At 53.2% G+C, this 12,704-nt stretch overlaps 2 protein-coding genes across 5 annotated transcripts in view; one reads left to right on the top strand and one right to left on the bottom strand.

The window, feature by feature from the left end:
* Window positions 1–7,950, top strand: part of TULP2 (TUB like protein 2) — a 60,399-nt gene extending 52,449 nt beyond the window's left edge. For 3 of the 4 annotated variants that reach the window (XM_059876543.1, XM_059876545.1, XM_059876544.1), the window contains exons 3-14: window positions 287–319; window positions 768–819; window positions 1,234–1,360; window positions 2,017–2,154; window positions 2,400–2,522; window positions 3,332–3,453; window positions 4,112–4,414; window positions 5,995–6,107; window positions 6,602–6,716; window positions 6,801–6,899; window positions 7,135–7,306; window positions 7,794–7,950. In XM_059876543.1, the coding sequence (XP_059732526.1) occupies window positions 288–319; window positions 768–819; window positions 1,234–1,360; window positions 2,017–2,154; window positions 2,400–2,522; window positions 3,332–3,453; window positions 4,112–4,414; window positions 5,995–6,107; window positions 6,602–6,716; window positions 6,801–6,899; window positions 7,135–7,306; window positions 7,794–7,927 (1,530 nt within the window). In that variant the 5' untranslated portion in view covers window position 287 and the 3' untranslated portion in view covers window positions 7,928–7,950. 4 annotated transcript variants of the gene reach the window in all.
* Window positions 7,951–9,051: 1,101 nt separating this feature from the next.
* Window positions 9,052–12,457, bottom strand: PPP1R15A (protein phosphatase 1 regulatory subunit 15A). The gene is given in 3 exon segments (NM_001046178.2): window positions 9,052–9,472; window positions 9,882–11,558; window positions 12,238–12,457. Coding segments are annotated over 2 exon segments (2,013 nt in total). The 5' UTR covers window positions 11,550–11,558; window positions 12,238–12,457; the 3' UTR covers window positions 9,052–9,127.
* Window positions 12,458–12,704: the final 247 nt, after the last annotated feature.

The raw sequence follows: 12,704 nt of genomic DNA, 5'->3' as shown, positions 1-12,704 counted from the left end.
ACTGAGGGTCTGGGATCACTGGGGATGGGGTGTTTGGAGTCCAGTCTTGAGTTCTCATGTCTGGGTGAAGGAGAGAGTTAGGTATTGGGAGAAGAGCAAGCTGGACTCCTGGGCTCCTGATAGTGGTGAAAGCTGGAACAGGCTTCAGGGTCCCTAACAAGTATTAGCACTGGAATTTGGGTTGCCTGGGTCCAGGAGAAAATCTCAAGCTTAAGATCAGGTGTTGGAGGGCAGAGCCTATTGGGATGTTGGGTCTGGTTCCTGACTCCTTGTTTTGCTTCTCCAGAATGTCTCGGGAAAGTGATACATGGAAGAAAGAGTAAGTGGGGGAAATGGGATGGGCAAGGGTAGAGATGGAGGGGGCAGCACACCTCCACAGCAGCTGTGGATTATGCCCACACCTGCTCAGCAGCTCTGGTCTCCTAATGAGGTGTGCCTTGCAGGGAGGGGCTGGGGGCTTGGACTTCTGGGTCCTACCTACCTAACCGGAGGGAGCTACAGATGAGGACCCCTGGGTCTGAAAGAGGAAGGGCTGGAGGCTTTGAGTCCTGAGATAGGAGGGGCTTGAGATCTCTGACCCCTGGACTCTAGATAGGCCAGTGCAAGGAGAAAGAACTTAAGCACTGGCGGAGCAGACTCAGGTTCTATCTCTTCTGTGACCTCACAAGTGTTCAGAACCCTAAGTTGGGCAGCGGGAAGAAGGGGAAGGGCTCTTGGGCAACGGGGGTGCCCTGCTTGCTGTCACTATTAGCCTGCACCTCTCTCAGGGCCCTGGGAGATGAGCTAGCCGCTATGAGACTGCAGAAGCTGGAACAGCAGGTACTGTGCCCAGGAATCCTGCCAACCCTCCCCTTCTATCTTCCGTACCCCCTCAGGAGTCCCACCCCCAGGACTTGCTCTGGGAGTGGTCCTCGTTGTGTCTCTCGGAGTCTCAAGTTTTGCAATTGGGAAACGAGAAAACAGAAATTCGGAATCCTCAGGAAGCAAATCTTGGTGACGAGACTCTGAAATTTCTAAGGAACAAGAGTTCTGGGTCCTTAGGACTTCTAGGTCCTTCGGGAGGAGGGGCCTGGATGCCAGGACTCAGGGTTCTATGGAAGGAGTTGCTGAGAGACTGAAGGCCTGGAACTCTCCCACCTATGCAAGGACTCCCCTTGCCCCAGGTCCCCTTTCACCCCAGTCTTCCGGTTCGGTTCCTAGACCCCCCACCCCACCTCTTTCCCGCTCCCGCAGTGGCGTCTGTTTGAGAAGAAGCAGCGACGGAAGCGCCAAGAGCCCCTCATGGTTCAGGCCAATCCTGACGCTTCAGTGCGGCCGCGGAGACCGAGGCGGCGGGAGGAACGCTTCTCGGCTGACAGCGGTGAGGAAAGGTGCCCGGAGTCCGGCAGGAGCACAGGCTGGAGGGAGGGGCCTGTGGGTGTGTGATGGCGGGTGGAGCTACAGGGCCTAGAGGGGAGGGGCCTAGTGGAGCTCGTGGAGGGTGGGGGCGCTTTGATAGAGCGCGGGGGCGGGGCCTGTGAGAGTTCGGGGACGTGGCCAGAGAGATCGAGAGTGCAGGGTATGGTGCAAGTAGAGGTGGGCCCCGAAAGAGATCTGTGATTCGGCTAGGGTGGAGCCTGGGAGAGCCGGGGACCGCCCAGAGAGTGCGGGGACGGGGTCTAAGGAGTCGTGGAACTCGTGGGCTTGGGAGAGTTGGGGGAGGTGCCTGGAAAAGCGCCGGGACGCAGCTCCTAAGAAACTGGAGGGCTGAAGTAGGCAAAGCCCCGGGGCCAGGCCTGGGTGATTGAAAGCCCATTTACTGGAGAGCCCGCGTGGGACTGTTTACACACGGAATCGCGACAGTTTAGTGGTAGGACTGTGCTTCTTTGAGACTTGAGGTTCGGGTTCTGAGTGGGTCTCAGGGGTTTGGGTAGTCAATCAGGGACGAGGTTTGGGAGACCAGCGAGGAGGCGGATCTTCTCAGAGGACCAGGATTTTATGCTTCGTGTTAATGGGCCTCGCCACACCTTCTCCCAGGCCCCAGGAACCCTTTCCTTCAGGAGAATGTGCCAGAAGCGCATTTGTGCCCTGGATCCCACGGTATCCTGGGCACCGTGAGCTGCGGTGGAGATGGCAGTGGCGAGCGTGACCCTCTGTTACCGCCGACAGAAGCAGGTAATCTCAAATCCTTGGGCAGTTGATACCCCAGAACTCCACTCCCCCTAGAACCCAGAAGTCTAGAACCACTCAGTCCTTGATGTCTCCAAAGGACCCCCGCGGGCCCGGATATGCTTCACCGCCAGGAGTCCAGGTCATGAAACTTCTCCTCCAATACTCAGGAATCTGCATCTCCAGCCCTCTTCCTTCCCTGGTATTCAAAAATCCCAGTCTCCAGTTCTCCTCCCTTTCTTGACTACCAGGCAGTTCTGATCTGGAGCTGGAGGAAGTCTCCGTGGAGGATGTTCCTGCCTCGCCACCTCCTTGTGAAGAGCCTCCGGGGACTCTTTTGCAGCGCAAAGGCTGGCCAGCCCGCCAACGATCTGGTAATTTCTGTGACACTGGGTGAAATCTGGTGCCCTGGTCCATTTGGCACTTCCTCCCCCTTTTTTTTTGTAATAGCTCTGTTGAGATGTATTTCACATATTATACAAATTCACTCATTTAAAATTTTACAATTCCATGGTTTTCAGTGTATTTACTGAGATGTGCAACACACACCACAATGAATTCTAGACTATTATCATTACCCACAAAAGAAAACGCTATACATTTTATCAGTCACTGCCCCATCCCCCATTTCTCCCAGACCTAATAACTACTAACTTAATTTCTGTTTAGACATTTCATGTATAGAATAATACAGTATATAATTTCTTGTGATTGGCTTCTTTGGCTTAGCATGTTTTCAATGTTCATCTATTTTATAGCATTATCAGTATTTCATTCCTTTTTCTTAATACTATTCAATGGTAGGGAGATTTCCTTTTATTCTCATGACTTGACCAGTGATTTCAATAACAGGACTCTGGGTTATAACCCCAAATTTGCTCCCTCCTCCCATTTTAGTTCCCCAGTCTCTCGGATGCTCTCTCTGGGACAAAGGAAAGAGAGGACTTTAACCCCTCCCTGTCCTTAGATCCAGGGCAGTCACAGACTTCTCAACTTGTATAGACTCCTGTGCACATAGAGGAGGAGAAGAATCTGGCAAGTGAGATTGATGATAAATAAGTAGGAGTCGGAAACCTAGGAGTTCTGAGCTTCTCCAGCTAGCACTGATGACCTTGTCCCAGTGAGCTCTTGGGTCCCAGGTGTCCTGAGCTCAGTCTTTTCAGGGCTTTTTTCTACCCCTTAGGCGCCAGTGCTGAGGACAAGAGCGAATTACAGGATGTTGGAATTGAATACGAAGTGCCCAGTGCCAGATCAAGCCCTGGAATGGATGGTGACGGTGGCCTTGGAGACTTGGCCTCCAACAAGGTGGGAGGTGGCACAGCCAATAAGGATATAGGAGGAAGAGGGCTAGTCTCAGGCTCGCGGGGCGCTAAAATTCTGCAGTCTAATCAAGGGCCCTTTTTACTGGTGGGTGGAACCTGTTATGTTTGGGCTAGCAGAAGTTCTTTGTGTGCAGCATTTATTTTCAACCTAGAGGATCGGAATTGATGTGAGCATATACCTTAAAACCCAGCCCACCAAAAGGCAGTGAGCTTTGGAGAGGGTGAAATAGTGATAGGAAAGGGCCAGATGGCACTCATTTTGGTATGAATGAAAGCGAGATAGTTTCAGTCGAGAAAATCTGGGCGGTGTTATATGTTAATATATAGACCAGGTGAACACGGGTATTAAAGGAATGGGCAGTACTTTCAAGAGAATTCTCCAATTGGTAGGTGAAATGGGTGTGGCTAATGTTACTGGCCAATCAACAAATGAAGCGATCTTGGGGTTTGAGCTTGGGAATTGAACGTACTGGCCAATCAGCAGGCGGCTGAAATATTTGACCAATAGACAGAAACTTGGTCGAGAGACAGAGCTGGGATGGCCAATCATCAGTTGGCAAAGCAGGGAGCCGGGGAGGGTGAGCGGGCTGAGGAGGGCGAGTCTCAGCTGTCTCTCAACTTGAATTTGGTGCGTGGGCCAGGGCGAAGACCTCGAAGAGAAGAAAGAGGAGCCGGAGTTTACCATGAGGAAATCCCCAGGGACAGCCGACGAAGTGGTGTCCGAGGGCGCGCGCGGCGCGGGCAGCGGCGATGTGGGGAACTCGCCCCGCACGCCTCCCTGCGCCCCAGGCCCTCGGCTGGGCGAGGACATGAGAGCATATGTGCTGCGGCCAGCGATGCGCGGTCGCACGGTGCAATGTCGCATCAGCCGCGACAAGCGCGGGGTAGACAAGGGCATGTTCCCGTTCTACTATCTCTACCTGGAGGCGGCCGACGGCCTAAAGGTGTGGTCTGGCAGCTTGGAAACAAGTCCCACCTCGCAGGGTCTGAGTGAGGTCAAGACTTAGGCGAATCGAAGCCTAGCTCTTCATTGAACTAGGACTAATCAGCTCCAACGCCAGGCCCTGCCCTTCAGAAAACTGGGCTCCTTTATTCTCAGAGCCCAGTGGCATAGGCCCTCTCCATCCCATAACCCAGGCTTGTCCACTTTCGAATTGAGCTGGCCTTTATCACAGCTAGGCCACGCCCCCTCAGAGTCCCAAACCCCACCCCTTACAGACCCTCCAGGTATTGGCCACCTTTTGTTGGGGCTTCCCTGGTAGCTCAGCTGGTAAAGAATCTGCCTGCAATGCAGGAGACCCCGGTTGGATTCCTGGGTCGGGAAGATCCCCTGGAGAAGGGAACGGGTATTCTGGCCTGGAGAATTCCATGAACTGTATGGTCCATGGGGTTGAAAAGAGTTGGACACGGCTGAGCGACTTTCACTTCTCACTTGGTCCAAATCTAGGCCCTAGTCCCCCCCAATCCTGAGACAGGTCCCGGCCCCTCCCAGGAGCTAAGCTTTTCCCTTCGTGGATTTTCCACTGATAGCCAAGCTACGCCCCTTTGAGTCAGGTCATTTCTCTCACGTGTGACCGCCTCTCAATTATTCATTCTCCCCCAGAAAGAGGCTTTTCCCCTACTCAGTGCCAGACAGGGTTTTCACAGATGAAACACTGAAGTCCTGCTGTAATGTTCCAAATGAGGCCCGTCCCTATTCTAAAGCCAGGCCCTGCCTGCCAGGCAAGTTCACCCCCTGCCTTGGCTTTCCCTCAGCCCTGGGCCCAATATCCGAAGGATTAGGGGGAGATATTAAGATGTGAAATGAAACTCCCCTTTCGGGACCCAGCTGACACCCTGCATCTACCAGCAAGCCTCAGTTCAGTTGTTCAGTCATTTTCGACTCTGTGACCCCATGGAGTGCAGCACGGCAGACTTCCCTGTCCATCACCAACTCCCAGAGCTTACTCAAACTCATGTCCATGAGTCATGATGCATCCAACCATCTCATCCTCTGTCATCCCCTTCTCCTGCCTTCAGTCTTTCTGAGCATCCAGGGTCTTTTCCAATGAAGAAGACCTTTGCATTAGGTGGTCAAAGTATCGGAGTTTCAGCTTCAGTTATCAGTCCTTTCAATGAATATTCAGGACTGATTCCCTTTCCTTTCCAGCAAGCCTTAGGACACTTACTGCTCCATTACCCTTTCCTCTGTCTTGGGACATGGTATTTCCTTGTTTTTGAACCCCTGTGTGCACGCTAAGTCACTTCAGTCCTTTTCAACTCTGTGACCCTATGGACAGTAGCCCACCAGGGTCCTCTGTCCATGGGATTCTCCAGGCAAGAATATTGGAGTGGGTTACCATACCTCCTCCAGGGGATCTTCCTGACCCAGGGATTGAACCCTCATCTCTAAGGTCTCCTGCATTGGCAGGTCGCTTCTTTACCACTAGCACCACCGTCACCAGGGAAGCCCCAGTCTTTTGGACCCCTAGCTCTAGCCAAATATCAGAAGTCGATTCTAATGGGCTATTTATCACATCCACAGCACTTCCTTCTGGCGGGGCGCAAGAGAAAAAGGAGCAAAACCTCTAATTACCTCATCTCCTTGGACCCTACAGACCTGTCTCGGGATGGGGACAATTTTGTGGGCAAAGTCAGGTGGGCAGAGTTCTGATGTGTGTGCTAAACAGGTGGCAAGGGGTGGGAGGAAGGGGACAATTGAACTACACTTCCCAGCAGTCCAAGGGTACAAGTTCCACCTGTTCTAGAACTTTTTCTCGTAGGGACTGATGGGTTATGTAGTCCTTCAAGTTTTAACTCCAGGGTGGTTGGGAATAGAACTGAAGACTTCAGAGGCAAGGCTGGCATTAAAGACATTTGACTTCTTGAGCAGCAGGGAGCTGGGACTTCTAAGTTCCTGTGACAGAAGAGGGCTCGTGTATGTGAGTTCTGTCTTAGAGGAAGAGCGTTGCTAAAGGCCCAAGGCAGGAGCCTAAAAATCCTTCTCCCCAGAGGAAGAGAGGGACCTGGGACTGGTAGATGGAACAAGAGTCTTATGTAGAGGATGGATCAAAAGACTTGATGAGATGACATGGGAAAGCAAAACAGAAATAATTATTGTTTTTATTCTGACCATTTCCCTCCTGGAGCAGATCTAATGTCTTGGGCACCAAGTTCAGCATCTTCGACAATGGGGTGAATCCGGAAAGGAAACATTTTTTTCCGGAGACAGCTCGGATCAGGGAGGAGCTGGGGGCTGTATGTTATGTGAGTGTCCGGGGGGATGAGAGAGAGGAGTAGAACGGTGGGGAGGGAGAAAGAAGCAGGCCAAATAGAGCATACCACCCTCAGGAGACCAACGTCTTGGGATTCCGAGGGCCCCGGAAAATGAATGTTATTATTCCGGAAATCAACGCCCAGAACCAGAGAATCTGTGTCCAGCCACAAAATGTGAGTCCACCAAACTTGAGAATCTCTGGGTCAGTGGAGGAGGAAGGTCTAGGGGACCGGCCACAGGTGCTAAGAGGAGAGGGGGCCGATGGGTTGCATAAGGTCACATAAGCCTGGAGGATTTTGTCAGACTTAAATGTCTTAGGAAGGGAAAACTAGGGACTCAAAATTCTGCGTTCAGAAGAAAAAAGCTGGTTGGTAGTTGGCTAACCACGCCTCCTACTTTACCCTTAAGGAACAAGAATCGCTACTGAGTCGTCTCCAACGGGGGGCCAGCCAGGGCCTGGTCCTGCTGCAAAATAAAGCCCCATCGTGGAACGATGAGAGCGGCGCCTACGTGCTCAATTTTCATGGTCGGGTCACACGGGCCTCGGTCAAGAACTTCCAGATCGTTCATCCGGATGACCGTGAGCTCCTAGGAAACGGTTTACCTTGGCAAGGGGGCAGGAGGAAAAGTACTTCTCCCATTAGCACTTGAGCGTTTTTGCAGGGAGGGCCGACTCCACGCTATTGCAAAGCCTATGGGGAAGTGTAGTGTACATGGCTGAAAGTGAAGTCGCTCAGTCGTGTCCGACTCTTTGCGACCCCATGGACTGTAGCCCACCCGGTTCCTCTGTCCTTGGGATTTCCCAGGCAAGAATACTGGAGTGGGTTGCCATTTCCTTCTCCAGGGGATTTTCCCGACCCAGGGATCGAACCTGGGTCTCCGGCATTGCGGGCAGACGCTTTACCGTCTGAGCCACCAGGGAACTCGGCTGAGGGCCCTGTAAACACACTTCCGGGATTCTGGGCGGAATAAGGGCGCCGCACAGCCTCTCGGGAGTCGTAGTTCTCGCGGCTCAGAGGCCCGCGGCAGGGAAATAACACACCCTCAGTTCCTGACTTCCTCTTCAGCGGACTACCTCGTGCTCCAGTTTGGTCGTGTAGCCCCAGACACGTTCACCATGGACTTCCGCTTCCCACTTTGCCCGCTCCAAGCCTTTGCCATCTGCTTGTCCAGTTTCGATGGGAAGCTGGCATGTGAGTAAATTCAATAAACAACTCTCATCAGCGTCTGTGCCTGCTCATTTAAAGGAAGGGCCTCAGCATGCCTTTTTTTTACATGAGTTTACTAATAACCAATACTTACTAGATGGCGCCTGGGCGCCCCGTTCTGTGCTCTAGGGAGTGGGCTTATGGGCAACACTTGCTCTCCTGAAATCATAGTCTGATCATGGGGGATGGGTCTTAACAAAAATTCAAAATGCTCGCCTGCTATAAAGGAGGAAAATATAAGGTGGCTGGGTCAGAGCAAGGCATCTCTAAAATATATATACTTTTATGGTATATCTGAATAACCACAAGGAGCTAGCTGAGCCAGAGAGGTCAGGGACGAGCTACATAAGGCAGCGGCTCATACAAAGGTGGAAGGGGGATTAGTGGTTTTCGGAAAGGGTGGTGTAGCATCAGCTTGCTGGGGAACCAGTGGGGAGGCGCAGGGTATGAGGCTGGACCGGGTGCAGGACATTTGGAGCACTCTTGTTTGAACTGCTGAGAAGAGTTTTTGAAGTTGGCGCAATAAGTAGGATGGGTAATTGACATGCATGTGTGGATGAAAGAATAATTACAGTAATAGCCAACACTGAACAGGTTAACAAACATTGTTTTAATTATGACTTATTTTGGGATCTTACAAGCTCTTAAGGTATGTGCAGTTGTTAGCCGCATTTTACAGATAAGGAAACAGTTTATGGACATAGGATTTATAAATGTGAAATCAGGTACATTTATAAGTTTAAAAGTCTTGGGGAACTCACTACATCTGCCAGTAGGGAGGATAAGTCTTTGTATTTAAGGAGCACACAGAAAACTGGAGCTTAACCCTTTTTTAGGAATTAGTGAGTTCAGCTCCCAGACCCTTTGGGGATATAACTGTCCTAGGTTTAATAAAATGTAGGCAGAAGCCAAAAAAAAAAAACAAAAAAAGAAACCCGACAAAACCCACCAGTCCTTAGTTCAAAGAAGCCTCAGGATGGGAAGAGGCAGATTTAAGGGATGATGGGAAATGTAGTTTATCTTCCATGAAAGTGCTGGCCTTTATGTATTCCCCTAACCGTCCTGGGGACTCAGGAGTAGTGAATGCTGTCAGTTCAGACACACACGGAGACGCTACTTACTACAAAAAGCTTTATTTATTATATAAACCTACATTCAAATAAATAAATAGTTAACACAAAAACTACTTCACATTAGCCACGCCTCCCACTGAGGTCTAGGCTAGGAGACACACAGGGAGGGGAGGGAGAGGCCAGAGCGTGGCTCAAGGGCGTGGCCTGGATGGGGGACATCGGTGAGGTCTGGGTAGGGGCAGGGACAGTGGCCAGGGAAGTGGGAGGGTTCCCGAGACGTGCCCAGGCCCTGGCCCGGGCAGCAGGGGTGAGGTAGGGACCCAGCTCCTCTTGGACCTGGGCGATGCGTCGGGCGAAGCGGCTTCGATCCCGGGCAAACTGCTCCCAGGGGCCTCTGCGGGCGGCCTGAGCCGGTCCTGCCCAGACAACCAGGGGATGGATGGAGACCTTCTCAGAGAAGCGCACCTGGAGATGGACGGGCACAGACACGGGGAGACACACACACACAAGATCCAGAGGGCCGCAGGTGGGGAGAAAGAGAAACAACAACAACAAAAATGAGTTGCGCAACAATGCTTGTCATCTGGCTTGTTATCTTGCCTGCCAAGTGATTCCCCAGCTGACTCACTGAAGGTAGAGGTGGGGCCCTGGGGTTGACATGAGCTCAGAGGCTCCTTCCTCCCACAGGGGCCAGCCTCTTGCAAAGGATTGCATTAACGTGAACACAGCCCTCCCAATGGAGCTCACATGCAACCCTCTGCAAGTTGGGGGAGCCAGGAGTCGGGGCCTCCAGTCCTTTGGTCCCCAGGCCCAGGAGTGCCAGCTCCCAGCCCTCTCCTCCCTAACCTCAAGAATCTAAGTTCTCAGTACCCACCTTTCTGGTCTTCAGGAGACGTTCAAGGTCCTGATGCCTGGTGGGGGTTTGTGCAGACTTGAGCCGTCTTTGCAGTCGGAGGGGCAACCGAGGAGGATCCCAGGGAGGTGGGGGCTTCTCTCCAGGTAGATAGATGGCCACTCGGAAGGGGCAGGACTCAGCTTCTCCCCACTTCTCAGCAGCTTCTCCTCCGTCTGTTTTCTCTCCAGGCTGATAAATCTGGTCCCTGAGGAGGGCACTCTGGGTCTGAAGGGAGGGGCTGGGCCCCAAGTCAGCTGCTCCTGATTCATTATCTTCGTCCTCATACTCATCTTCTTCCTCCGTGTCTTCTCCTGGTCGATACACCCAGGCGCTCAGGAAGGCACTGGGGGGTGGGGTGGCAGAGGAGACCTCGGCTTCTCCCTCATCTTCAGTTGCTTCTGAATCACAGTCCTCCTCTTCCTCTGTGTCTCCTGGTTGATACACCCAGGCACTCAGGAAGGCACTTGTCGGTGGGGTGGCAGAGGAGACCTCGGCTTCTCCCTCATCTTCAGTTGCTTCTGAATCACAGTCCTCCTCTTCCTCCGTGTCTTCTCCTGGTCGATACACCCAGGCACTCAGGAAGGCACTGGGGGGTGGGGTGGCAGAGGAGACCTCGGCTTCTCCCTCATCTTCAGTTGCTTCTGAATCACAGTCCTCCTCCTCTTCATCCTCCTCCTCCGTGTCTTCTGGTTGATACACCCAGTCGCTCAGGAAGGCACTTGTGAGTGGGACGGAAGAGGAAGCCCCCATTTCCTCTGAATCACGGTCCTCCTCCTCCTCTGTGATCGCACTGGATGGATGCTGCCAGGTCCTGAGAGAGGGCCTCTGGGCTAGACTTGTGAAGTGTGGCCCTGGGTCAGCATCTCCTTTCTCAGCCTGTTTGTCCTTCTCCTCCTCCTCAGACTCCTTTCCCGAACAACATTCCCAGGCCCTGAGGTGGGAGCCTACAGATGAGGGGGACATGGAGGTCTTCGTGGCTGCTTCAGTCTGTGTTCTTTCTTCTGTGGCTCCATTCACCGGGCGGCACACCCTAACAGCTTCTCCATTCTCTTCCTCCTCTTCTTCCTCCTCCCCTGGGCAACACTCCCAGTGTGACAGAGGAAAAGAGAACGCGGTCACTTCGTTACCTCCACCTCCAGTAACGGCTTCTTCCTTCGATTCCTCCTCCCCAGGAAGGTCTGGCAGAGATCTTATCAGAAGGCTGAGGGGCAGGGGAGCAGGCTGGCCATCCATAAATTCTTTCTGCTCTCTAGGGACACCAGTTGCTTCTTCCCCACCGTACTTTTCATCATCATCATCTGAAAGTCCCCAGGCTTCGGGAAGAGAATGCTTGGCTTCCAGGTTGGGGCAGGCCCCCGGGGAGGCTTCTCGGTCCTCCTCAGCCGCTCCACTGTCTTTGGTCTCCTCTTGAGGGTGCCTGCCCCAGAGGGCATGGTAGGTGGCCAGAGAAGCCTTTGCTTCATCCTCCAGGCCAGCTCCTCCCTGATCTGCTTCGGTTACTGCTTCCACTAGCCAGGGCTCTGGAGGTCCTGGGGCCCTCAGGAGGCTCCAGGCCCGGCTGAGAAGGCCCATCAGTGGGGACAGGAGGAAGAGGGGGTGGGTACCTCTCCAGGGGGCAGGCTGATGGGGCATTTGGCCTGGAGCCATCTGTCTGGGCTGGGGAAAGGGGAGGAAAAAAAAAAGGGGTCAAGTTTAGAAGCCATTTAGGGAATAGCATCAGAGGATGATGACCTTGAGTCATCGCAAATAGCAACACAAATAGCAACGTAAGAGTTCCTGCCTCACATTCTTTTCTGATCCCAGCCACTCCCATCTCTGACCTTTGTTTCCCCACCTCTTCTTTCAAAACCCAGGAGTTCCTAGTTCTCTCCTTCCCTTAGTCCAACAAGCTCCCAGCCCCATCTGCTCTCAAACCCGTAAGTCCTGGTCCCAGGAAGCCAAAACTCAGGTCCTCTACTTGCTTCTCTTGGGAACAAAGTCCTAGTCCTTGCTTCTCTCAACTCCCGAGGACTGACAAATCAGCTCCCATCACCCACCCCCGCCTTGGAAACTCAAAAATTCCGGTCCCTAGATAGTTACTTTTCTGGGGACCCAAGAGTCTGGCTCCCAGACCCCTCCTCCGTCTGCCTCAAGACTCTCAAGTTCCCAATTCTTTCTGCTTCCTAAGTCGGAGCCCTGGGGTTCCTCCCACCCCTCCAGAACCCCTCAGGTTCCCAGGCCTTCCTTAGTACCCACCGGAATTGAGAAGTCTGACCTCCCGCCTTCTAACTGGCCAGGAGTCCGGTCCCAGCCCCCAACCCCTGGGAACCTAGGTGTTCCGATTCCCTCAACTCACCAGCTCTGGACTGCGCGTCAACCCGGAGGCAGGAGCGCCGGCTGAGGTTGCCACAAGTGATCGCAGGTTCGGACGGCTCGGGAGATCAGCGCGTTCATCTCGCCCTCCGGCGTCGGGCTCGAGGACTCAAGTTGTCACCGGCTGCTGCAAGCGCTGTCGCGACAAAGAGGCATACGATCGTCCAGGGAAACATACAAATACATCCAGGCCGGAAACTTCATGAAGAGGTGACGCCACCCTCAGCGTTTTTATGGACCAAGGCAGCCGGACGTGCTGACGTCAAAGGGGAGGCGGGGTTTCGAAACGTAAACGTGAGGGAAGGGAACGGAAAACAAGGTTGGACTTCTCGCGGAGATTCCGGGCTTTGTGACATCACGCGGCGGCGGTGTTTCCAAGCGTGGCCACGCCCCAAGGGAGCGAGCTGTCACTCAAGCGCGTGAACTGCTCAAGCAGAATGCGAGCTCGTT

Source organism: Bos taurus, chromosome 18 (assembly GCF_002263795.3).
Source record: "Bos taurus isolate L1 Dominette 01449 registration number 42190680 breed Hereford chromosome 18, ARS-UCD2.0, whole genome shotgun sequence".
In the NCBI taxonomy this organism is placed as follows: domain Eukaryota; kingdom Metazoa; phylum Chordata; class Mammalia; order Artiodactyla; family Bovidae; genus Bos; species Bos taurus.
The sequence above is the reverse complement of the archived record's forward strand: the minus strand, read 5'-3'. Positions and strand labels throughout refer to the sequence as shown.